Source organism: Peromyscus leucopus, chromosome 2, assembly GCF_004664715.2.
Source record: "Peromyscus leucopus breed LL Stock chromosome 2, UCI_PerLeu_2.1, whole genome shotgun sequence".
Lineage (NCBI taxonomy): Eukaryota > Metazoa > Chordata > Mammalia > Rodentia > Cricetidae > Peromyscus > Peromyscus leucopus.
Genome location: NC_051064.1, coordinates 147,006,962 through 147,033,897, shown reverse-complemented (window position 1 = coordinate 147,033,897; position 26,936 = coordinate 147,006,962). Strand labels below are relative to the sequence as shown.

The 26,936-nt window shown below is 41.5% G+C and overlaps 1 protein-coding gene across 10 annotated transcripts in view; it reads left to right on the top strand.

Moving 5' to 3' along the window:
- The window catches only part of Kif1b (kinesin family member 1B), a 140,726-nt gene that overhangs the window by 87,184 nt on the left and 26,606 nt on the right, over window positions 1-26,936 (top strand). For 7 of the 10 annotated variants that reach the window (XM_028893595.2, XM_028893592.2, XM_028893590.2 and 4 more), the window contains 12 exons: window positions 1,340-1,518; window positions 2,682-2,819; window positions 4,351-4,599; window positions 10,449-10,567; window positions 12,277-12,362; window positions 12,709-12,838; window positions 12,998-13,160; window positions 16,901-16,991; window positions 19,089-19,207; window positions 20,551-20,606; window positions 24,049-24,157; window positions 25,743-25,809. In XM_028893595.2, the coding sequence (XP_028749428.1) occupies window positions 1,340-1,518; window positions 2,682-2,819; window positions 4,351-4,599; window positions 10,449-10,567; window positions 12,277-12,362; window positions 12,709-12,838; window positions 12,998-13,160; window positions 16,901-16,991; window positions 19,089-19,207; window positions 20,551-20,606; window positions 24,049-24,157; window positions 25,743-25,809 (1,506 nt within the window). The remainder of the gene's footprint in view (window positions 1-1,339; window positions 1,519-2,681; window positions 2,820-4,350; window positions 4,600-10,448; window positions 10,568-12,276; window positions 12,363-12,708; window positions 12,839-12,997; window positions 13,161-16,900; window positions 16,992-19,088; window positions 19,208-20,550; window positions 20,607-24,048; window positions 24,158-25,742; window positions 25,810-26,936) is intronic. The other 3 variants (XM_028893597.2, XM_037203190.1, XM_028893596.2) reach the window with 1 other exon arrangement.

Below are 26,936 nucleotides of genomic sequence, written 5' to 3'. Positions count from 1 at the left end.
CTTTTGGATTTCTGGGGGAAGAAAATCTTGGTTTTCTTTTTTTTAATTGTGCATTCGTGATTTGCCTGTGTGTATGCCTGTGTAAGGGTGTCAGGTCCCCTGGAAATGTAGTTAGAGACAGTTGTGAGCCACCATGTGGGTGTTGGGAATTGAACCCGGGTCTTCTGGAAGAGCAGTCAGTGCTCATAACCTCTGAGCCATCTCTCCAGCCCCTTGGTTTTCTTTCAGTTCTCTAACTTTAGCTTGTAACTCTGAGACCTCTATGCCCCTTTGTCACCAATTTGCTCCTCTCCTGAGAGACCTGAGAGGCACGGATTGGCAGACAAATGTATGTGCTCTGCGCTGAGACAGCCAGAGTTTAATCCAGCAGCAGTTGACCAAATAATTACGTACCTCTATTGCCTCATCTACAAACTGGGGTTGCAGCAGAAGCTGCCACTGGGGAGGTGGGAGAGAGAATGGATGCATACAGAAGTCTGCTAACAGTGCCCAGACACGCTGAATGACCCAAACTGCTGCTGGTGACTGAACACAAGGCCTTGTGCCTCCTGAGAAGCACTCTACCTGAGCTGAAGCTCCAGCACCTAAACACTGTTGTTAAATTTTCACATGGAGTCTTTGATTCTTCTGTGTGTGTCACTACTCAGCAGCTAGGGACCGTATTGTACAGTGTGAGAAATGCAGACTACCTCACTGGAAAGTTCATTTCCTTCTCCTAGGGGAGTGTTTTATATCTGTGAACTGGGGTAGGTGTCATCTTCACCATGATCTCAGAAACACTTTGTAATTATTTATTAACCGTTCTCTTCAGGGAGTGGACTACAGTCAAGAACTACATCTTTTCTTATTGCCGTACCTGTTGCTTAACTAGTATTTGTTGGTAAAAATACAAGATAGCATAGCAAGACGTAAATGATATGATGCAGTCACAATACTTACTCTGTAGTAAATGCTTTTAAGAGTAGTAGTTATCCTCCGCATTTAAAAAGCTACATGTGCATCCTCTCTCATTAACAAATGACTGTGTCCTCCTCTGTCTCTTGGTTATGTTCCACAGGAGTCTTCACTCTCCCACTGAAACATATTTACTGAGGTTTTAGTTCGTGGGAGGAAAATCACCACTCCAGGAAAACACAGTTTGTAAATAACTTAGTTTAAAATTAAGATTGTTCCATGAGTTTAAAATGTAGGGCCAGGTTTTCAGCTAGCCACAGCTGTTTATTAAATATATGCTCTATATTGGACTCTTTCCCTTAGTGATGCTATAGAGCCTTGTCTCTGAATCATGCCTGCTGAATAGTGATGTGCACACTTGTCCATCTTTATTCTCTCGCTCCAGGTACAGTTTCAGTTTGTCCTGCTGACTGACACACTCTACTCCCCTCTGCCTCCTGAATTACTTCCCACGGAGATGGAAAAAACTCATGAGGACAGACCTTTCCCTCGTACAGTGGTGGCAGTGGAAGTCCAGGATCTGAAGAATGGAGCAACACATTATTGGTCTTTGGACAAACTCAAGTAGGAAAATATTCCTAAAAGACTATTTTTTAAAAGAAAATAGCCAGGTGTGGTACTGCATGCCTTTAATCCCAGCACTCAGGAGGCAGAGACAGGTGGATCTCTGAGTTTAGGGTCAGCCTGATGTACAGAGCAAGATCCATGAAAGCCAGGGCTGCACAGAGAAACTCTGTCTTGAGGGGAAAAAAAGTGAATTGCTTAAGTGTGTTCCCTTATACTCACCTCTTTCTGAAGATGATGTCAGTTTCTCCTTTGTGGTTTCTAAGTACTGTGATCAGTCACCAATATTATCATCCATCCATTTTTTTTCTCAAATCAGTGAAACTCATTTCTTAAGCAACTTTGACATTTGTTGATTTTCAGATTTACTTTCATAAGCCCTCTTAAATTTTAAATGAGCCAATTCTGAATTTATTTCTATCTTAGATCCTCTTACTTTAGTCCTGGGCCTCATGGTAATTTTTTTAAAGTATTTTTATTATTTATTTATTTATTTATTTATTTATTTATTTATTTATTTATTTATTTGTGTGTATATGTCTGTATATGTGCATGTACCTGAGGTTAGGGCCATACCCTGGAGCTGGAGTTACAAGCAGTTGTAAGCTGCCTGATGTGGGTGCTGGGAATCGAACTCAAGTTCTCTTATAGAACAGTACATGTTCTTAACCCCTGGGCTGTCTCTCTAGCCCCCGGTAATTTTTAATAAACAAGGGAGTGGCCATCTCATTTCTTTTACATCTAGTATGACAAAATAATTCCCACTATCTAGTTAAATTCGAGATGTCAAACACCATTGAACTGCATTTCTTCCATGACTGTAAGTTTAGTCAAATTAGATCTCTCTCTCTCTCTCTCTCTCTCTCTCTCTCTCTCTCTCTCTCTCTCTCTCTCTCACACACACACACACACACACACACATACACACACACACACACACACTTCTGAAAAGATATGACTATATGGGCCATTTTTTTTACTTTGGTGACATCTCTCTCTAGTCGCACGTTTTGGTTTCTGGTCTTTTGGCAGTGCCAGTTTTTAATAGCATTAGATGATAGGAATGGCTTCTTAAAAATGTCTTGCATGCAAGAAGTTTCCAAAGCAAAGTTTTAATGCAGTCTCATGATCTTAACTCAGTGTGCCCCGTATTTGCTAAATAGGCAGAGACTGGATTTAATGCGGGAGATGTACGACAGGGCAGGTGAGATGGCCTCCAGTGCCCAAGACGAAAGCGAAACGACCATGACTGGCAGTGATCCATTCTATGATCGGTTCCACTGGTTCAAACTTGTGGGAAGGTATGTAATGACTTCATTGTCTTTCGAAAATAATAACAAGTACTTTAATTTTTCTTAAATGTTGGTAGAGAATATGGGGGGGAGAGACGACGATTACATAAAAGCTCCTTCTCAGACGGGTGTTGTAGCTCAACCTAGGATATCCCAGGTTCAATTCCCAGCACTAGAAGAAAAACAACAAATAAAAAAACCACTGCCTCTCTAATCTTATTCACTCAGAACATTGTATCATTTAATATGTTTACTTCAGTTTCACGTAGTATGCATATTGCTTTGTCAGACTTTTAGCCAAAGTATTTGACAGTCATTTTGGACTGTCAACTTACAAAATGGTTTATAGTTGATCAGGGTAGACAGAGAAGAAAAAGACAACGTACATGAGTCCTGTACAGTTTAAATAGAAATCACAGTGTATATTATAAGACCGTGGTTACTCCATAATCTGATTGGTCCTTTTTCTTTTCTTTTTTTAAGAAGTTTGTCTTGCTTTAGTCATTACCCAGGGCAAGTTAATTGTACACCATGGTAGGACTCCTCAGTTTCTTTTATGAGTACATCACTCTCAACATTTTATGAAAATAAAAGTGCCTTGGTGAGTTTGGAGCTTAGTTCGCAAGAGGTTTAGAAATGTAAAAGCAGGGAATTGTAAAATTTTTAAAAAGATTTTATTTCCATGTGTGTGGGTATTTTGCCTAAATGTATGCCTATGTACCATATGCATGTCTGATGCCCATCCAGGACAAAAGAGGGCATTGGATCCCCTGGAACTGGACTTACAGATGGTTGTGAGCTACCGTGTGAGTGCTGGGAACCAAATCCTGGTCCTCTGCACGAGCAGCTGGTGCTCTTAAGCACTGAGCCAGCTCTCCAGCCCCAGTGAATCCTGAGCTTATTAGTGTCAGAGTTTGAGTTCCTCTTCAATGCCCCGTGATGGTATATAAAGGAACTGACCAAACAGAGTTCCTGAAGTATAGTATTTGATTAAAGTCAACCTTTTCCACTCCACTCCTGACAGTAGACTAGGCTGTGCAGAGGTGCATTGGCAAACAAACATGTCTCACTCCAGCATGTGCTGCTTTGGTATACACGGTTCCATCCATCTGGTTTTCTGCTCTGAGCTGACAAGAGAATTCACTTAAAGCTTCATTATTCCCTCCCCCCCTTTCTCTCTCTCTCTTTTTTTTTTTTTTTTTTTTTTATGAGTGGCTCTTGGAGGACAAGATGCTGATCTTTTGTGTAAACTGGAGAACATCAACATTTTGTAATCTAATATTTACCTGAGATGGTCTACTCATGGATGCTCTTTGCTTTTCTTATTCTGAGGCTCTGTCCTGATAGATCTTTTCAACCTGCCCTGTTCCCTTTACCTGAGCCATGCAGTTTATGCTCGGTTTTCCCTTTTGCTCTTCTATTTGCTTTTACCATGTTGATTCTGTCAGTGCATTCTGTCCTGTTGGCACCTGAGCGTCCTGTTTAACCAACTATTCCTCTCTCCCTGCCTGTGTTAATTGGCGTCTTACCTGGTGTCTAGCTCCCCCATTTTCCACGGCTGTGTGAATGAGCGCCTTGCCGACCGCACACCCTCCCCCACTTTTTCCACGGCCGATTCCGACATCACTGAACTGGCTGACGAACAGCAGGATGACATGGAGGATTTTGATGATGAGGCATTCGTGGATGACACCGGCTCTGACGCAGGGACGGAAGAGGGATCAGATCTCTTCAGTGATGGGCATGACCCATTTTACGACCGATCCCCTTGGTTCATTTTAGTAGGAAGGTTGGTGAGGTTATTGTGAGAAAGGCAAAAAGGGACCAGCTCTTGTTCTAAACGCCTCTTTGTGCAATTTTGGGTAATCTTGCTTTAGCCACTTATCTCATGAACAGTCCTTCTGAGTCTTCCAGTGCTTAGAGGTCTACGAAAGCCAGTGTGGCTAGAAACTAAGCACAGGCATTGTCTGTAGGGCACAGTCTACTTAGTACACTATACAGCATCTTCTGAAGACTACCTGGAGAACTGCTTGACCTAAATTGCCCAGTAATTAGTTAAGACTCTGATGTAATGGGTTCAGCAAGTGGTCCTGTGGTCTAGATGCTTCATCTCTGAAGAAATGTGGTTAGTGAAACATACGGGGATAAAGTGAACAGGAGCAGAGAAAGCCTGAGGTTAGCCTAAAGAATCCATGGTGGCACCTCAGAAATAAGAGGACTGCAGCGGACTTAGTCCTATAAGAGTCAGGAGTGCCAAGCTCTCTTTGTCAACAATGGCTGTCTTGCTGTATCTCATTTCTGAACCTATCTACAGGTCTGGAGCTTCTGCCAGAAGTAACTTGTAGAGTTTATAATCATGAATCTCAGAAAGTTATCTGTTGTCACCATCATCACTATTTTTGTAGTACATGAAACTGTTTGACCTCGAAGTCCCAAGCTGAGTCATTGCCTCCTGCTCTTGGTGTATATACCCTCTGTCAGAGATGCATAGGTTACTGATGTTTCTGTTGTCCACATCTGTTCTTCATCATGAAGTAGTTTTAGGTTTGATAGTAGAAAGCTCATTGCTTTAAGCTGGGTATGATAGTACACGCCTGCAATCCCAGCACTTGGGGGTGGGACAGCAAGATTAGAGTTCAGGGTTATACTTGGCTACATAGAGAGTTTGAAGCTAACTCTGGACACATGAGACCCTGTCTCAAAAAACAGAAACAAAGCCAGGCAGTAGTGGTACACACCTTTAATCCCAGCACTCAGGAGGCAGAGGCTGGCCTGGTCTACAGAGCTAGTTCTAGGACAGCCAAAGCTATACAAAGAAACCCTGTCTGGAAAAAAACAAACTAACCAGAAACCAAAAGACTAAGGTGTAATGATGCATTAATAGACCACTGTTCAGTGGGTAAGCACTAGTTACTCATCTTCTGAGACAATAGAGACATAGGGTTAAGACTTAGTTGTCATATGATTTGGACCCCCAGTGGGAACTCATAACTTATTGTAGAAGATAATGGTAAGAGCAGAAAGAAAAACTTTTAGATAGAAATGAAACCTAAATTAATATGGCAGTCTGAATTTTACAAAACAGATTCTCCATGAACCAATGTGATGAGATTATATAGTCATGAGTATTGTTTGCTTATGGTGTGTTGCCAGTGTTAGGATTTTAGAGAAGCCAATTTATATTAAAATGAGAACAGTATGTACAGAGAGTGCTTTATTTATCTTCTGGATATCTGTATCCCTCAGTACATTTTCGTTCTAGTCTAAGAAGGTTGGCAGTAGAACCAGATCTTTATCATTAGCTTAGTCATATATCTGTTTGCCGTGCTCTACAGCATCACACTGTGAGGAGCAGGCAACTTCATCTTACGTGGCCTGGTGAAGAGAATTTTGACAACAGTTATCAGGAGGAACCTTGAGTCCTGGGCATCTCTGTCAGTAACTTAGGACAAGCAACTAATGACTTAGGAAAACCTTAAAAAACCCTTTCTTACCAGGCGGTGGTGGCGCGCACACCCTTAATCCCAGCACTCAGGAGGCAGAGACAGGTGAATCTCTGTGAGTTCAAGACCAGCCTGGTCTACAGAGCAAGTTCCAGGATAGGCTCTAAAAGCTACACAGAGAAACTCTGTGTCGAAAAAACAAACAACAACAACAAAATCCTTTCTTTCCCTTCATCTTTTATATTCTGTTATCTATACTAGCAAAACGAATGTAGCCATTAAGACTTCTGCTTAGGAGCCAGGCATAGTGATACATGGCAGAGGCAGGCAGATCTTTGTGAGTTCAAGGTCAACCTGATATACATAGTGAGTTCCAGGAGAGCCAGGGCTACATAGTGAGACCCTATCTCCAAAAGAAAAAAGAAAAAGAAAAAAGACTTCTGCTTAGGAGTATTTGTATCTTAAGTTGGTTTTCTGAAAGAGTGAATCAGAATCCTCCCATTTTAATGTAGACACTCACTGTGTTAAGGAAGATGTGTACTTTTTTCTAGTTTTATTCCTTTTGTTATATTATGTATAAGAATAAATATAATGCAGTTAACTCTGCACTGATTTTCATATAGAATATTTGTGGAGCTATAGGCTCAGGAGTTGATGTTTTCATTTGTTTGGATTTCTGGGTTCTAGAACTAACACTGCCTTACAAGAAGGGGGCTGAGGTGTTGGTGATGAACTGGGCAGAACTCAGTGGTGATTTCCCTGGATTCAAATCCTATCACCAGCCAAAAAAGATACTGGGAGAAGGTGAAGTCATAGCAGTCATTAAAGTGAAGAGTAGCTCCAGTTTCGCCCTCAGCCACATTTGTCCCAAAGAGCAGTGGTAACAGGATGTGTCAAGAGTTCTAACTCCTTTCCTGTTTTTATAATGCATGGTGTTAGATTTCCCTATTGGCACATAATTATAAATATAACTAGTAAAAATTTGCTTGTTTCCTTTGAATTTCATTTATAGGTTTGTTTCTTGGCCATGGCTGCCTCTGGTGAATCTTTGTATCAAGAGTAAAAGAGCTTGTCCCTTTAGCTATTCTCTTACAGCATGTTGGGATGTTATGAACCATCATCATAACTTGGGATGAAATGTAAAATATATGTTAGTCTTCTGGGCTAAAAGGGGCAAAAGATGGTTATTCTGTGACCTTTCTCAAGTACCTAAACTGACATGCTTTCTGTAAGTATCACCATAATTATGCTGATTTTCTTTATGTTGACAAATTAGTTTCTCTTACTGATGTAACTTCACATTGTTTTCTGCTAATGTGTCTTTTACATCTTCTCCCCTCTCATCCCTGTTCTCCTTCAGTCTGCTAGGTCAAAGTATAAGGACATTCAATACAGAGTTAGTCATGAAATTCCCAAGGAGAGTGTTTATACAGCATTGGGCTAACGGCTATATTCTGATAACATGACAAAGAACTTTCTAGTGAATGCATCCATGTATCACAGAGCCAATACTTCTGCCTTGCCATAGACTGCTAAAAATGAAAGTGTACAATAATGCCTTCAGTGCTTCTGTGTTTAGAAAAGCCTTTGCCATTGACAGAAGGGATTCTCACCTCTAATGCGCAATCCAGCATTATTTTATTATGGTATGCCTGTGAATATATGTTTTTAAAAACAAGTAGTTTTTGCTTAGCAGTACAGTGTCTACTTAACATGGCAAGTCCTGAAAAACATGCGCAACCTCTAAGTTTTCTATGGAGTCAATATCCATCATAAGTTTACATTTGAAAAGTCAAACTAGTGAAAAGTTAGATGGCTTGCTTTTCTGCCCCTGGTACGACCCATTTTTTCTGAAAAGTTTTCTTCTTCTATGTAAAGATAAAGGATGGGTCACATTCCCGGGTTCTAACATATACAGACATTCACTTGACAGATATTTATTGAGTGTATGTACTGTAAGCCACACCTCTGCAGATAGGTGAGCAAAACCAGATATGGTTCCTGACCCACAGTCTTAGAGTCTGACGAGTGATGACGGCACTAAGCAATAAGCACAGAAATGCAAATTACAGCCACAGTGAAAGAATTGTGTGTGTGCCACTCGAGTCGTATAATGTTGGGAGGGAGGACCTGTTGTGAAAGTAGCACTTACAGTAAGACCTAAGGATGTGAAATCAAAGCATGGGGTGGAGGATAAATGCAGAGAGGACTACAGGAAGAAACATGTGATGGCTTTTAATGGTCCAGGCATTGAAAGTGGACCTGTCTGACTGGAATGCCATTGAGGCAGGAGTATAGTCTGTGTGTGTGCTGACTTTGGAAGTGAAATTAGCCATTTGGTCTCATATGCCAAATTCTTAGTCATGGTAGCGGTGTTTGATCCTACTGGTAATCCTTTTTAGATTACATTTTCATTTATACGTTTCTGTTCAACAAAAGTTTAATCCTCTGTGTTAATATTCCTTCTCTTACTTTGGAGCAGACTGAAAGGGAATTAGACATCATGATACAGTTTCCTGTTCATTTGCAGTTATTTTTGTTTGCTTTTCATTTCTACTTCATTTATGTTCTTAAATGTTATTGATGTAATGTTTTTTTTTACCTATTTTCATAATCCCTTTTGTTGTTTTGAGTTGAAATTCTGAGTATCCATTCCTTTATTCTTGTCTCTTTGTAATGTAAACAGGAAATGTAGCAAACAGTCCTGTGTATCAAGTTTAGTTATGTTTAGTGTCCTGGTGTAATATTTACTCTTTGTCTTTTGTTTTATGTCCAAAGATCAGCATATACCAAGTGAGAAGACAGGAGTAACAGTAGGAACTAGATTCCACTTTCTTTTTAATCATTAGAACAAGTGCTTTAAAAAAAAAAATGAGCAGAGGCAGGTGAGATGGTTCAGTGGGTAGAGGCACTTACCACCAAGCCTGGCTGTCTGACTTGATCCATGAAACCCACATGGTGGAAAGAGAGAGGAGACTCTTCACAGTTGTTGTCCATCCTCCACACTCTGTGGGAATGTCATCCCCTCACCTGCAAAACACACACACACACACACACACACACACACACACACACACACACAGTCTAGTGAGAGCACATAAAATAAAATTTTTTTAAAAAATCACAAAATAATGGACCTTTTAAAAGCACAAACATGATAGAACATGTCTAGTTTGTTAGAAATATATCAAGTGTTGGCCAGGTCTGGTAGCTCAAGACTGCTATCTCAGTTATTTGGAAGGCTAAGGCAGAAGGATAGAGATTTTTAATGCTTGCCTAGGCTGCAAAGTGAGTTCAAAGCCAGCCTGAGTAATTTAGTCTCAAAGAAGCACTGGGCTATAGTTGAGTGCTGAGGACTTATGTAGTAAGTATGAAACTCAGTTTCTCCCTCAGGACCACAGAAAAAAGAGAGAAAGAAATAAATGGAGAAAGGAAGGAAGGAAGGAAGGAAGGAAGGAAGGAAGGAAGGAAGGAAGGAAGGAAGGAAGGAAGGAAGGAAGGAAGGAAGGAAGAAGGAAGAAAATAGAAGAGGAGGAGACTTGTAACTTCCCTTTTATTTATGATTTTAGTTTGAGGAGCAAAGACCAACTCCATAGGGGCTGGCTGTGTCCTCTCCCTTAGCATTTATGTTGATGTCCATTCTCCTGCAAGCTCATAACTCAGAAATGTCTAGCTACATAGCCTCTCTGCCTACATGTCTACTTCTCTTGCCTCTGAAATAGTCCTTTTAATAAAGACTTATAATGCTGTGATGTAAAATTCACTTTAGAACTAGTAACTATATTTCAGTCACATTTCCCTGCCTTTTTTTAATCTCTTGGTTTCTGTTTTGTGTATGGTGAGAAACCAAATTGCTTGGTACAGCCATACCCCTGAAGGTTAAGATCTTCAGTATGCTCCACTCCTCTGCAGAAATCACAGGAAATCACAGAAATCTACTTCCAATTGTTACTCTTGTACCTATGGTATAATTTTTTAAAAGAGAACAATTTGGTGTAAGTTGGTCTTCACACTTGCTAATGTACTGATTTCGTGAAAAAGCAACTGGAGGCAATTTAAGAGGTCATAATTCAGAGGCCATCTTAAAAGGCCCAGAAGCCAGCTTCAGTTTGGGAAAATATTCTCAATTGGTGGAAAGCCCCAACCTTTCCTTCCTCACATGTTCTGATGTTTGTCTCTGGGTTTCTGTCTACAGGGCATTTGTGTACTTGAGCAACCTGCTGTATCCCGTGCCCCTGATTCACAGGGTGGCCGTCGTCAGTGAGAAGGGGGAAGTGCGGGGATTCCTGCGTGTGGCTGTGCAGGCCATTGCAGGTGAGTGACCTCTTTCTAAATGAGAACTGTGGATTCTTTCCTATAGAAAAAGCAGGACAGGCTGGAGAGATGACTCAGTGGTTAAAAGCACTGGCTGTTCATCCAGAGGAGCACCCACATGGCAACTCACAACTGTCTGTAATTCCATTTTCAGGGGATCTCACACCCTCACACAACTTACATTCAGGCAAAACACCAATGCACATAAAATATTTTTTTTTAAAAAAGAAAGAAATCATAGAAAAGGCATAGAAAAGTTCCATGTGGGTGACACTTTAGTCACATACGTAAATGGTAGTGTGTTTGTTCAAATGGGGAAGGTCTCCATTAGCTTCCTTTCTGTTAGCTTTATCTATATCCCTGCCACCTCTAGTATCATAATTAAATTTCACTTTAGTCTGGGATATTGCCTGTTTTGGGAAAAATGGTATGTAACATGAATAACTCTTAGACTGACTTTGTAAAAGTGATGGGCAATTTAGACAAGGATGGTGGATTGTGTACTTTGAAGCCAGCCTGAGCTACATAGTAAGACGTTATTTTGTTTTGTTTTGTTTAAAAAAACAAACAAACAAAAAAAAAACCAGGCACGTTAGCATACACCTTTGATCCCAGCATTCAAGAGGCAAACAGATGTCTGTGAGTTCAAGGCTAGCCTGGTCTACATGACAGCCAGGGATACATAGTAAGACTCCTCTCTCCAAAAAAATAAAAAGTCATAAACTCTTTTTGTTTGAGATAGTGTTTTGTTTTGTTTTTTTTTCTGTATAGCTTAAGCTGCCCATAAACTCAAATTCTTCCTACCTCAGACTCCTAAGTGTTGGAATTATAAACATACAATACACCACAGTGCTTGGGTCAAGTGTTGAACATTTTACTTTTGTATTTTTAATTGTTTTTAGTTTAAGGTTTCACTGTGTGGTCTAGATTATCCTGAACTCAAAATCCTTCTGCCTTGATCTGCTGAGTGCTGGCCTCACCATACCTAGTTGATGGTTTGAACCACTCTATCTTACCTGTGTCAGAGTAACAAAGGATTTTAGATTGTTCTTGCTTAGTTTTCTCTCAGAGTATTTCTAGTAGACCTTTTTTTTTCCCCCACCTGAGCATAGTGGTACATACCTGTAATCTCAGAATTTAGGAGGTGGAAGCAGGAAGATCAGGAGTTGAAGGTCAGCCTTAGCTACTGAGTGAGTTTGAGGTCAGCCTGGACTCATGTCTGAGACCCTATCGCAAAACGGAAGGCATTTATTTCACTGCTAAATGTAATACGTGTAAGACTATGGCTATTTTCTGTAATTTCTATCTTAACTCCTAAGAGCTCCGTACAATGACCTTTCAGCCTTTACCCCTTAGAAAACCATCACATAGTCACCCACACTGAGTTTGTAGAAGTCTCTTCCATGAGTTAGTATAATGTTTCAATCTTTGTTGCCTATTATTGAATATAGTCTTGCCAAGATGTTTAGGAGTCATAATTTCTAGGTGTGATATTATAAACAAACTGAAGATTGAAACCAGTTCTTTTTAACTATTCTCATTTGAGCAGAGGAAGGTAGTTAATCTACAAAAATAACTGGAAGCAGCAGCTGTAAATTTTTTCAGTGCCATTCATTCTTATACTAAGGTCCTTACTTTATAATGCACGAAGAGCTGTCCTCCCACACATGCACTTTCATTCAGTCTTTGCTGGCTTTCTTTCTATTTAGCGGATGAAGAAGCTCCTGATTATGGCTCAGGAATTCGACAGTCAGGAACAGCCAAAATATCTTTTGATAACGAGTACTTTAATCAGGTAAGAAGTGTTTGGGAAAGAAGGAATACCTTAATAAAAGAAAAGGAAGTAATGGATTTATGAGGAAAATGTCCAATGCTGGCACCCAATTCCTTTGCCTAGAATGTTAGCAATTCTAAGATGCTGGTTACCCCACAGTTACTCAGTAAAATATGGGACATGTATAACAGTTACAGAGATGAAAATGCATTAACATACTACCTTTTCTCAGACAACTCTTAGTCCACTTACTTATTCTTTTGTACAAATAATTATTTGTTGTACAAATAAAAATATTATTATTGTACAAAAAATAAATCAAGAAATGGAAGAATATGTCATTTACCTAGCCTTGCCTTCCTTTCAGAGTGACTTTTCTTCAGTTGCAATGACTCGTTCTGGTCTGTCTTTGGAGGAGCTGAGGATTGTGGAGGGACAGGGCCAGAGTTCTGAAGTTATCACTCCTCCAGAAGAAGTCAATCGAATGAATGACTTGGGTGCGTAGGCAGACACTGTTACTGAGGAGATTCTCAAGGGGAAAACATTGACTGCCATGGTCAAGCAACCTAATTGCTCTGGTGAACTAGAAACAGAAAGAATGCCAGTGCCCTCCTCTTCATATTGCTTGAAGTATATGTGTGTCATTAACTCTTTAGAGCTGAAGTCGGGTGCTTTGCTGGATGGGAAGATGGTGATGGAGGGATTTTCTGAAGAGATTGGCAACCACCTGAAACTGGGCAGCGCCTTCACTTTCCGAGTCACCGTCCTGCAGGCCAGTGGGATCCTTCCAGAGTATGCGGACATCTTTTGTCAGTTCAAGTAAGCCACCTGTGTTCGTTACTGTTCTGCTCTCTAGTAGGACACCCTGACAAAAAGCAGCTTAGAGAAGAAAAAGGTTTAACTGAGACTACAGTTTCAGAGGGATGGAGTTCATCATGGCAGAGAAAAAGGCATGACTACATGAGCAAGAAGCTGGCCCATCCCGGTTTCCTTCACACAGGGGTTGCAGAGAGAAAGAGCAGGATGTGGGGCGGGGCTGCAGACCCTCAACATCTGCCCACAATGATGGACTTCCTCAACAAGACTCTTCCTCAAGGCCCCATAACCTCCCAAATAGATACCAACTGGGGACCAAGTGTTGAAGGACTTGAACCTGTGGGGACATTTCTTTCTTTCTTTCTTTTTTTTGTTTTTTTTTGTTTTTTTTTTTTTTTTTTTTTTTTTGTTTTTTCGAGACAGGGTTTCTCTATGTAGCTTTGTGCCTTTCCTGGGACTCACTTGGTAGTCCAGGCTGGCCTCGAACTCACAGAGATCCGCCTGCCTCTGCCTCCCGAGTGCTGGGATTAAAGGCGTGCGCCACCAACGCCCAGCACTGTGGGGACATTTCTTATTCGAAGAAGCCACACTGACCCTTTGTTTTTTTTTTTTTTTTTTTTTTTTTTTTGGTTTTTCGAGACAGGGTTTCTCTGTGTAGCTTTGCGCCTTTCCTGGAGCTCACTTGGTAGCCCAGGCTGGCCTCGAACTCACAGAGATCTGCCTGGCTCTGCCTCCCGAGTGCTGGGATTAAAGGCGTGCGCCACCAACGCCCGGCCCACACTAACCCTTTGTTGTGCCCATCTAGCAAGATGTTACCTGTAGAGAGTCCTTCTTGCAGTATAGTGTTTTACATATGTGAATGATTAAGGCTCTGGAGAGAGAAAAGATGTGACAAGTCTCTGAAAGAACACTTTCTTCACTCAAGATGAGAATAAGAATCAAAACCCTATCCTGGAATGACTCAGGGTTCCCCATGGAGTGTACAGCATATACTGCTAGAGGACTCTGTGATGTCCCCTTACTCCAGGAACATAGTGTCTGATCCCAATGAACCTGTAGCTTTTAGTGCTTTTCACGGCAAAATGTCTCCTTAAGAAACAAGAGTTAAACGAATTGTCTAGCCAACAGTTTCATATACTTAAGACTTTAGAAAAAGGAAATTTACATAATGTAAAGAAAAACACCTATTCTATGAAGTGAGAAAAGATGTGTGGAGAAGATGTGAGTGCCCTTAGTGCCTTGGGGCACCAAAGAGCAAGGCTGTCGGTGTCACTCAGATGGTGGGTACCTCGGGCAGGTATAGTGGGGCCAGGAGAAGGAAAACTGGAGTGGTGGTGGTGGAGCAGAAGAAGAGGAAAGGGACAGGCATAATGAAAAGAAGAAAACAGATACTCCCTAAGGGACTGGAGAGATGGCTCAGCAATTAAGAGCACTAGCTGCTCTTCCAAAGGACCTGGGTCCAATTCCCAGGCACTTAGGTAGGGGTGCATGGTTGTAACACTAGTTCCAGGGACTCTGATGCCCTCTCCAGGCCTATGCGGGCACAAACATACATGAATGTGTAACACCAGTGCACATACATACACATGAAATAAAACGAAAATTTTTAAATGTGTATATTTTTCAAAAGACTTCAAAAGATATACACAATCACAGGAAGCTGCAGTGTCAGCAGTATGGATCATTAGTGATTTGGAGCAATTGGCAGAGGTACTGTCATCCTCAGACATGATAGACCATTGTGAAAATCAAGAAGATCATACTACAGAGATTTTTCCCTCTATTCAGAATTTCCCCCACCCCATCCCCCCACTTTGGGGACTGGAGAGATTGCTCAGTGGTGAAGAGTACTGTTGTTCTTACAGAGGACCCAGGTTCAGGTGTGAACAGCCATCCTTAACTCCAGTTTCAGGGAGTCTGACCACCTCTTCTGACCTCCACAGGCACCAGGCACACATGTGGTACATATGCATACATGCAAGCAAAACACACATACACTTAAATCTTAAAAAAAAATTCTTAGCTGGGCGGAGGTGGCACATGCCTTTAATCCCTTGGAGGCAGAGGAAGGCAGATTTCTGTGAGTTCCAGGCCAGCCTGGTCTACAGGGCAAGTTCCAGGACAATCAGGGCTACACAGAGAAACCCTATCATGGAAAACAAAAAAAGCAAAATTTTTTAAATATATTCTTTTCCCCATTTGACATTTTATAGAGTATAATCTGTGTGTTGAGCCATCTGTTGGAGAAATAGGCACATTAGTACATCATGTAAACTGTGAAATCTTGGCTTTTGAGGAGCAGGAGGTCCTACTGCTATAGGACACAAAACCATCAGGTTTGTGTCAGAGGAGACTTCCTGGAACAGATGACTTTTGAGCATCACTTGTCTGTTGGGAGACTCCTAGGCCAGTCTCCCACATGCGGTTTTACTGTTTTTTGCAGAGGCTCAAATTTGCCAAGTTTTCTCTATGTAATATGATTTCATTTTCAGTAAAACAAATGAAAAACTTCTACAAAAGAACAAGACTTTACATTTTGTTGATTGGTTTGATTGGTTTTGGGGGGGTTGGGGTAGATTTGTTTGCTTGGTAGAGCAGATTTGTTCTTTTGTTTTATTGGGTGTGAGGAAGTAGGTTTGTTCAGATTTTTAGGGATGGGTGGGTGGTAGGTGTTTTGTTTTGGGGGCTTTGGGTAGGTTTTTTTTTTTGGATTTTGTGAGGTAGGTTTGTTTGGGAGGATTGGGGGTAAGTTTATTCATTTGGGTTTGGGGAGGTAGGTTTGTTCATTTGTTTTTTGGGTTTTGGGGGGTAGTTTGTTTTGTTTTGGATTTTGGAGGTAGGTTTATTCATTTGGGTTTGGGGGTTAGTTTTTTTTATTTGTTTTTATGGGTATGAAGGGTAGGTTTGCTCATTTGTTTTTGGGGTTTTAGGGGGTAGTTTGTTCATTTGTTTTGGGACTTGTTTGCAAAGGTAGGTTTTTGGTTTTGGTTTTGGGGGGGGGGTTGTATTTTCTGTATTTTTTTTCCGAGATAGGGTTTCTCTGTGTAGTTTTAGAGCCTGTCCTGGATCTCATTCTGTAGACTAGAATGGCCTCAAACTCAAGAGATCCACCTGGCTCTGTCTCCCGAGTGCTGGGATTAAAGGTGTGCACCACTGCCTGGCAAGGGGAGGTTTTTTTGTTTGTTTTTTGGGGTTGGGGGAAAGATAGGTTTGCTTGCTTTAAGACTAGGATTCTCTGTGTGTCCCTGGCTGTCCCAGAACTGCTATGTAGACCTCTCTGGCCTTGAACTCTGCAATTCTCCCAACTCTTCTTCCTGAGTGCTCAGATCTCAGTCATGCACTGCCACGCCCTGCTACACATTTGCTGAGTTGATTTCTTTACTCTCTGTTAGCCATGTTTGTATATTTGTCCATTTGTCTAAATAATCAGGGTCACTTAATTTTTCAGCCATTTTTGAATCCAAAATGCTGTCTATATGATATGCGATATGCTGACATGAAAAGAAATAATCATCATTCAATGCAGTAAAAACAAAAGAAAGTGCTTTGTTAGTATGCTTCTGACTGTAGAGTCCAAAGTGGGCTCTTAGATTCTGCTAGACATAGTAGCACACACCTTGTATCCTAGCACCACAGTGAGTTTGTGGCCAGCTTGGGCTTCATAGTGAGACTCTATCTCAAAACCAAACCAAACCAGATCTGATGAATTCTGATGCAGTATTCATCTGTCTCTTCTTATTAAGCTTTTTGCATCGGCATGATGAAGCATTCTCCACTGAACCCCTCAAAAACAATGGAAGAGGAAGTCCCCTAGGCTTTTATCATGTACAGAATGTGAGTAACCTGAATGTTTTGCCACACCCCTCATGTTTATGTACCCTGATTTTATTGGCTAAGGAAGAATGATCATGTGAGGTGTGAGCTGTCTGTTGTGTTTAGATGAGGGAACTTTGCCGAGAGAATGAACAGTAGACACAGTGGCCAGGGCAGTGAGACAGTCTTCAGGGGAGGAGCAGCTAGTCTCTTACTGAATTACAGGGATCCAGTAAGTGTGTGCAGTCTAGTCTCCTAATGAAATCATTCATCTGTTTGAATATGAGTTTTTAAAAAATATTTCTATCCTAGAAAAAATAAGCATGTTTAATATCAGTTTTGATAAGTTAACATAGTACCCTGTAAACTCTAGGATACTTACATTGTTGCTTACAAGTAATGTTGAAGATTAAATACCTTTTGTAATTAAGTTAAGATTTAGAGTGTTTCCCTGGTAGCTGTGATTTATCTGTTCATGTCCCATACAACTGTCTTCATACATGCAGCAAGGAAGTAGGCTTCCCAATTTGTGTATTTTATTCAAACGCCATTCCAAAGTCATCTTGAGGGGAGTGGTGAGATGGCTCAGCGGATATAAGCACCTACTGACGGCTTGATGGCTGGAGTCCATCCCTAGGACCCACATGGTGGGGGGAGAGCACCGGCTCCCACAGTTGTCTTCTGACTCCTGCATGCATGCCATAGCACAAGCACCATGCACCATGCACACACAGTTAATGAAGTTAATGAAGCATAAAAGCAGTCATCTCCATCATAACACTGATGTTCATTAAGAATTCAGTTTGTATCAGCCCAGTCCCGTTTCTGCACCATTGAGCCCTCACTTCTACACCATGACTGTCACAACCCTGTCCTGTAGCTGAAGGAGCTGAGGCACCAGGCAGCTCCTGCCACTCACCAGCTTACATAGATGGGAAGAGGCAGAGATGGAATTTAAACACAAAGAAGCCTGGCTGTAACATCCTGAATCTTCACCGCCTTCGTGAAACTGCCTTTTTTTTTTTTTTTCTTGTAATCACATCTACTCTTTAGAGTGAGAGAGGGGCCTGGATTGTAGCCCAGCTGGTAGAGTGCTTACTCACATACACACGGTCCTGGATTGGAACTCTAGCACAAACAAAAAAATTTTAAATATATGAAGTGACAGAAGAAAAGACAAAGAGAAAAAAATAAAAATAAAGCATGAAATATGGGCTGGAGAGGTGGCTCAGAAGTTGAGTGTGTACCGCTCTTGTAGAAGACTTAAGTTAGGTTCCCAGCCCACAACTGCATAAGACCTCAGCTCCAAGGGATCCAAAGCCCACTTCTGGCCTCTGAGGGCACTTGTTCACATATTCAACATGCACATATTCCAAACACAGACATAGATATACATACATATCTATAACTAAAAAGAAAATATGTGTTTGATAAATGCTGATTGGCTGTTTAACAAACCACTGACTCATGAAACCACAGGTGTCCCCAAGGAGCTTAGAATTAAGGGGAAATATAGTCAGAGTATGGAGACATGAAAATGGTATTCATTAAATTCAAAAGGGAATATTTTCCATATGGAATGACTTTAAGGTACTTTTTTTGGTACGGGAGAATAGTTATGAAGAGAGAAGGTAGGTTTTCTGAAAGATGTAGCTAGCATAAATAAGAAGTGGGAAAAAGAAGAAAGGGTGTGTCAGACTTGGCGTTGTACCTTGCTCATGGTCCATAGTCAACACGTGTTTTTCTTATCTCTTCTACTAATTCACCTGGGCTTTGGAGGGAAGGCCTTCCTAGCAGAGTTGTGACCTGGGCCTCTTCTGAGGTACAACAGAGAAAAGGCAGGTAGAGAGAGCAACAGGCAAATCTTGAAATAATGAGTAGCAACAGAGTGAGGTCAGTTCCGCGCCACTGTGGAGGGTCTAGAATGCTGACACTTGGTAAAGTCACATTAAGAAGAAAATCAGAGGGAAATCTGACTTGTGGTGTAGGTGGCCTGTGTAGTGAATCACCCAGCATGGTACAGGATGCTTAACAATGCTGAAGGGCTGCTGGGAGAAAAAAAACGTGTGCTTTCTTGTCCTAATCCTACCCAGCCTCCCGTGACTTTCTTCTTACTAGATTGCAGTGGAGGTCACGGAGTCATTTGTGGACTACATCAGAACCAAGCCCATCGTATTTGAGGTCTTTGGGCATTACCAGCAGCACCCACTCCATCTGCAAGGACAAGATCTTAACAGGTTTGAGTCAGAGGAGCCAAGACTGGGATTGTTGTTGCTCTTTTGGTTTTTAGTTCCTCAGTTCCTGGAAGAGAAATCTTTTCAGGGATGCAGATAACTGAATAATAGATCCATACATTACCCTGTTTTGACTCTTGAGATGTCATTAGCTAACCTAATCACTAACTTGAGATACAGCAAGTTGAATTTTGTCCAGATGACTTTGAATGCCTTCTTTTTGTTGTAAGAAGAATTTTTTTTTTTTTTGGCTTTTTTGAGACTCAGTTTCTCTGTGTAGCCCTGGCTGCCCTGGAACGCTTTGTAGACCAGGCTGGCCTCAGACTCACAGAGCTTGTCTCTGCCTCCCGAGTGCTGGGATTAAAGGCATTCACAACCACCACCCATCAGAAGAAAAATCTCTTTGTGTGTGTGTGGGGGGGGGTTCCAAGACAGGGTTTCTCTGTGTAACCCTGCCTGTCCTGGATCTTGCTCTGTAGACCAGGCTGGCCTCAGACTCACAGAGCTTGTCTCTGCCTCCCGAGTGCTGGGATTAAAGGCATTCACAACCACCACCCATCAGAAGAAAAATCTCTTTGTGTGTGTGTGGGGGGGGGGTTCCAAGACAGGGTTTCTCTGTGTAACCCTGCCTGTCCTGGATCTTGCTCTGTAGACCAGACTGGCCTTGAACTCACAGAGATCCACCTGGCTCTGCCTCCCTAGTGCTGGGATTAAAGGCCTGCTCAACCACTGCCCATCAGAAGAAATTCTTTTTTTTTTTTTTTTTTTTTTTTTTTTGGTTTTTTGAGACAGGGTTTCCCTGTGTAGCTTTGTGCCTTTCCTGGAACTCACTTGGTAGCCCAGGCTGGCCTCGAACTCACAGAGATCCGCCTGCCTCTGCCTCCCGAGTGCTGGGATTAAAGGCGTGGACCACCACCGCCCAGCCAGAAGAAATTCTTAATAGGGTAGAAAGTTGGTGCAATAGAGCTAGAACATGCATGTAGTTATTTCTGACACCTTTACTTTATGAAATGGAGACTCAGAGTGGAGTCATCACAACTAATGAGGAAACACACTGCCCTAGCATGTTTCTGTTTTCTTAAAAAGATTTAAGCATTAAAAAAAAAAAAAAAGCCAGATGGTGATGGTGCTTGCCTTTAATCCCAGCACTAGAGAGGCAAAGGCAGGAGAATCTGTGTGAGTTCAAGGTTAGCCTGGTCTACAGAGCTAGTTCTAGGACAGCCAGGGCTACACAGAGAAACCCTGTCTCAAAAAAAAAAAAAAAAAAAAGATTTAAGCATGTCACCAATGTCAACACTTAACTACATTCATTAGTCCTAATGAATGTTTTCCTTCTCTCTTTGCAGTCCTCCTCAGCCTTCTCGGAGATTCTTCCCACCACCCATGCCACTCTCCAAACCAGGTGAGCAGCAGCTGAACTCTGTCTAATGTCCGTGTATCTGCTCGGAATGGTTTCCAGACAAGAATCACACTGCAGTTCCTTCTCTGTGTCCTTAGGCTGCAGTTCCTTCTCTGTGTCCTTAGGAGGTCCTGTTCCTCTTGTATATTTCTAACAGGAACACGAATGCTTGGTTCCTGATCTGAGATGGGAAGTCAGAAACAATTGGGCTCTGTCTCTCTGACCTTTTCATTCAGACTTGATAACCTCCTCCTCCTCCTTTCTAAATCTCTATGCTTTGTATGTAATTAGTTCTGTTGGTCACTGAACATTTCTCTGTATATTAAATTTATTCTGCGGGCTGGAGAGATGGCTCAGAGGTTAAGAGCAGTGGCTGCTCTTCCAGAGGTCCTGAGTGCAATTCCCAGCAACCACATGGTGGCTTATAACCATCTATAATGAGATCTGGTGCCCTCTTCTGGCATGCAGGCAGAACACTGTATATATAATAAATAAATAAATCTAAATATATATATATTTTAAATATATAAATATATATATTATATATATATATTCTGCCTGTTAAGTTTTGCTGTTAGAACTTTTTTTTTTAAGATTTATTTATTATGTATACAATATTCTGCCTGCATGTATACCTGCACAACAGAAGAGGGCACCAGATTTCATTACAGATGGTTGTGAGTCACCATGTGGTTGCTGGGAATTGAACTCAGGACCTTTGGAAGAGCAGCCACTGCTCTTAACCTCTGAGCCATCTCTCCAGCCCTGGAACTTTTGTTTTTGATTAACACATAATTATACATATTTATAACATGATGCATTTTATAACTATGTACTTTGAAGAACACATATCAGTATAATTAGTATATCCATATCATAAGCATTTCTCATTTGTTTGTAGTAGGTATATTCAAAATTCTTTCTTGTAGCATTTTAACATTGATAATAGTAGATATCCTGTTATTCAATAGAACAATACTAGAATTTGTTTCTCTTCATTTGTCTTGTTTTCACTTTTCTTTATTTTTGTTCTTTTTCCTTTCCACCCACTTATCAAATTCCCACCTCCCCCGTCTCATTCTCCTCCCTCTATTCCACACCCCATTGACCTTCAGACCATGAAATAAAGATTGAACTGATATGCTTTCTCATGTCTGGCTATGTGACTGTGCATATGTTGGACACGTTTTCTGAGCACGCCACTGTGCTAGCTTGCTCTGCTGTGGCCATCTTCCACAGTGAGGCTGACTCATGGCCACCGCTTCTCTCTCTGCCAGTTCCCAGCTTCCAGAATGAAAGGGTACCCAAGCGATATGGTTAGTAGCTAAACTAGCTCTGCCTTAGATGTAGAACCAACTTAGACATTTTTCCTAAAACCTGATTCACCATATGTGAAACACCAATGTTTCTGTTTGTTCCCTGCTTTACTGTAGGGCTCTGTGTGTTGTCCAGATCACATATCACAGTTCCTGCTGGGAGACTGTAGGGAATGCTTTTTTTGGGGGGGCGGGGGAATGACACCTTTTACCTCCATCTCTTTTGAGAATGAGGTGCGTTGATTTTTTTCTTTCTTTTTTTTTTTTTTTGTCTTCCCTGAGACAAGGTCTCTAACCCAGACTGACCTTGAACTAGCTGTATAGCTGAGAATGATCTGGAACGTCTGGCCCTCCTGTGTCATCTGCAGAGTGCCTGACATGTATGTGCCATCATACCCAGTTTATGGGGTGCTAGAGATTGAACTCCAAGCTTCATCTATACTAGGCAAGCATTCTCCCTGCTCAGCTACATCTCCACCCCTCCTGATACTTCTTTGTTTATATTTTTGCAATAGTATTTTTCATTTTGATTTTTACACTAGTAGTTGGTTTTTGTTTATTTGTAGTGTTAGGATCAAACCCTGGGCCTTGTGCCTGTTAAGACAAGCTTTTTACCACTGAACTACTTTCAAGCCCCCACCCCTCTCCTCTCTGCCCCTCCCCTCCCCTACTCTCCCCTTCCCTTTCCCCTTCCCTCTCTCCCCCTCCCCTCCCCACCTCTCTCTTCTCCTCCTCTCTCCTCTCCTCCTTCTCTCCTCTCCTCTCCTCTCTGCTCTCCTCCCCTCCCCTCCTCTCTGCTCCTTCCCTTCCCTCCCCTCCTCTCTTTCTTTCCTAAGTACTTAGTGTTTGCTTACTTAGAAGACTACCAGAGCAGTAACCGATTTTCTTTTGTCTTTTTTTTTTTTTTTTTTTTTTTTTTTTTTTTTTTTTTTTTTTGTATTTTCAAGACAGAGTTTCTTTGTGTGGTCTTGGCTGTCCTGGAACTCGCTCTATAGACCAGGCTGGCCTCAAACTCACAGAGATCCATCCACCTGTCTCTGCCTCCCAAGTGCTGGGATTAAAGACATGTGCTGCTGCCACTGCCACCACCCGGCTCCTACTTTCCTTATTAGCAGCCACAGCTCATGTGAAACACAGCTGGGTGACTATGGCTGATGGGCTGTTCATTGGAAAAATGCTCCATGGTTGATAAAGCCCTTTCATATACATTATGCCAATGGGTCTTCAAAATATTTTTTCTAAGTAGCAGACTAAATATTATGATCCACATTTATAAATTGAGAAGAGACTCACAGAGAGTAAGAAGCTCCACCAAAGCCACATGCATTAGTATTGTTAAGACTGTGGAACACATCTGAAGAAAATGTGTACAGATGATTATGTACAGATTCCTGTATTTACAAGTCAAACAGTGGTTCTCAGATCCTTCCACATGTTAGAATCATCTGGAGAGTTTCAAGCCTTGGAAGGCAGAACTGCATCCCACCCACAGATAGTATGATTTGACTATCTGGGGTGTGACAGCCCTTGTGACATGCCAGGCTTTCCTCTGGTGCTTCCCAGGCATTGTCTCCTCAGTACAGTTGTGATGTGACACCATGCTTCCAGATAGGAAACTCGAAAGCTAAGGTCTTGATGATTTGTAAAGCACATTTACTTTACATAAAACCTGTTGTCTTGGCTTTAGAACAGTGCTTTGAGAAGGAGGGCCTTGGTGCTTGCTTTCCTTATGCTCTGGATTAGAGGCCCTAATACACTTAGTGGTTAACGTTCTCTGGAACTTTCATATTGAAGTCTGTGCTCTTAAAGACAGACATTAAAGATGTCTATGCTGGGTCTGGAGAGATGGCTCAGTGGTTAAGAGCACTGTTGTTCTTCAAGAGGACCCAAGTTCAATTCCCAGCCCCCACATGGCAGCTCACAACTGTCTGTCACATGGCAGTTCATAACTGGTCTATACCTCCTGTTGCAGGGGACCCAATGCCTTCATACAGACATATATGCAGGCAAAACACCAATATACATAAAATAAAAATAAATAAATAATTTTTTTTAAAAAAAAATGCCTATGCTTTTGCTGAGTGAACTTGGAGCAGATTTTGACATGTTTTAAAAAACTTGTTTTAAAGTTCCAGCCACCAAGTTAAACACCATGAACAAAACCAGCCTTGGGCAGAGCATGAGCAAGTATGACCTTCTGGTTTGGTTTGAGATCAGTGAACTGGAGCCTACAGGAGAGTAAGTCCAAGTTTTCAAATACTGTTTCAGAATTAAGAGAGAGAGTTTTGAGCAGGTTTGGCTCATGCAATTATCTTGTCAAATTCATCTTTTGGATTGAATTTGGGTGCCTTGCTATTTCTCTCTGAATGAGATGTTTGCCAGAGGCCATCCAGGGGAATTGTTGACACTTTTGTTGGCAACAGCAATATGATGGCGACCAAATGCACTTGTCTATGAGGGAAGACATGGTTCTATGATGGTCATTGGACAGACTTTACAGATATGCTTCTGGTTCAGATGGAGATGACTGGGGACTAGTGATGTGGCTCAGAAGGTATGGGCACTTGCTGCCAAGCCTGACAATCTGAGTTTGATCCCTGGAACATACATGGCAGAAGGTGAGAACCAGTTACTATGAGTTATCCTTCTATCTCCACACATGTGCCATGGTCAGTCATAACACACACACACACACACACACACACACACACACACACACACACACACGAATAAGTAAATAAATGTAATGTAAAATTAGAGTGCTAATCTCAGTGAGGGCAGTAGGAGCCTTTGGATATTTCCCTGGATTAAAATTTTCAACCTTAGCCATGTGTGATGGCACATGCCTTTAATCAGATCTCTGTGAGTTCAAGGCCAGCCTGGTCTACATAGTGAGGTCCAGGATAGCCAAGGCTACACAGGGAGGCTCTGTCTGGAAAAACCAAAAAAGAAAAAAATTCAATCTTGCTCCTGTATGAGACCACTTTATCTTCCACTGTGGCATTGTAGGATATTTCACAGTACCTTGGTCTGTACCTGAGAAGCTAGTAGCACTTCTGTCCAGCTGTGCTGACCAAAGATATTCCCTAGAAAAGAGCCACTCTCCTAAATGAACAGGAACATAAGCTTCCTTGTCTTTATGAGCTGTGTTAGAGTAAATAATCAATACAACTAGTGTTTATAGTTGTTTCTAAAATGACTTGGGAAGAACATAAAAGAGCCTATGCCTGAAAGAGGCAAGTAGTAGCACCCATTAACACAGATTTGGGAGTAACTGTCATGTAGAGTTTCTCTGTGGGTAATGCAGCAAACCACCATCAGCAATGATCAGCACCATGAACCATTAGTAAATGTCTGCTGTGCATATGGCCCTGTGTTAAATATAGCTCTGTAACTCACGTTGATGAATGTGACTTTCCATAAACAGATCTGTAATGCTGTCATAGCTTGCACTATGAAGACATAGTCACAATGATGGTTTCTACTGAATTGATTGCTTTCTGGAGCTTAAAATATTTAGAATTGGAAACTACCTGCTTCTTATTTCCACTCAGTTCTATAATAGTTATGCATTATTTACTGAATTATTATGCAAGGGACAGAGATGGAACCAAAAAACCCACTGTTCTTTTAGCACTCCAGTCAGGCAGAGATGGTGAGAAACAGATACATGAAAAGGGTGACAGATGCAAGTGGTTCTGTGATTAAGTGCCTGCATGGGGTCAGAGTGTAGAAAACACAGATCCCCAGGGCTACAGCAGCCCAGGACGACTCGGCAGATGAATAGCCTTGACTTCTGTCTTTTGTGTTTTTACTCTTACAGGTATATTCCAGCTGTGGTTGACCATACAGCAGGCTTACCCTGCCAGGGGACATTTTTGCTGCACCAGGTACTGAAGTCTGAGAGAGAACAACACATTTCTCAACTTTTCATCTCTATTTGGAGGGAGTAAAGTAGGAGGACGTTTTTTTGCTTTGTCCTGTCCCTTGTTTTTAACAGGGTAGGAAATGGCTGGGATTTGAATACAAAACTTTAAATACTATTTCTATTTGTAGTAGGGTTCTGTAGAGTAATAGAACTGATAAAGTTTATATATATAAAGGGGATTTTTTTTTTGCTTTTTTTTTTTTTTTAAGATTTATTTATTTATTATGTATACAGCGTGTATGACCAGAAGAGGGCACCAGACCTTATTACAGATGGTTGTGAGCCACCATGTGGTTGCTGGGAATTGAACTCAGGACCTCTGGAAGAGCAGTCGGTGCTCTTAACCTCTAAGCCATTTCTCCAGCCCATAAAGGGGATTTTTTTAGAATGACTTAACAGGCTGTAGTCCAGCTAGTCCAGTAATGGCAGCCTGTGAACAGAAAGTCCAAGAATCCGGTAGTTGTTCAATCCACAAGGCTGGATGTCTCAGCTGCTCTTCAATATATGCTGGAATCCCAAAGAAGTGGGTTCAAATGTCAGTGAAGGAATGGACTTGCTAGTGAGGCGCGGGCAAACAGACAAAGAGCAGGGTTTCCTTCTTCCATGTCCTTATAGAGGTTTCCTGCAGAGTGTTTGGCCCAGATTAGATGTGGTCTTCCTACCTCAAAAGATCGGCATTAAAGGTGTATGTTCCCATCTCAAAGATCCAGATTAGAAGTGGATCATCCCACTTCAAATTCTTAATTAAGCCAAAATCCCTCATAGGTGTGCCCAGCCATATTTGAGTTTTAGTTACTTCAGACATAGTCAGGTTGACATCCAAAGTAGCCGTCACACCATTTTTAGTTTTTATTTTTTAATATACTCTTTGTATGCATAAAAATATTCTAAAATAGTTATTTTTCAAAAAGAGTTTGGAGGAGGATCCTCCAGGGCCTCATCTTTGAAAGAGTCACTCACCATTAGTTGATGGTGTCGGGAGGAGTCAGTCTCCTTTAGGGTGTGGATATAGATAGGTTGCCCAGGCCCCAGTGGACGGCCCCACACCTGTGCACGTGTGTTCAGCACTAATTGGACTGTGGGTGTTAA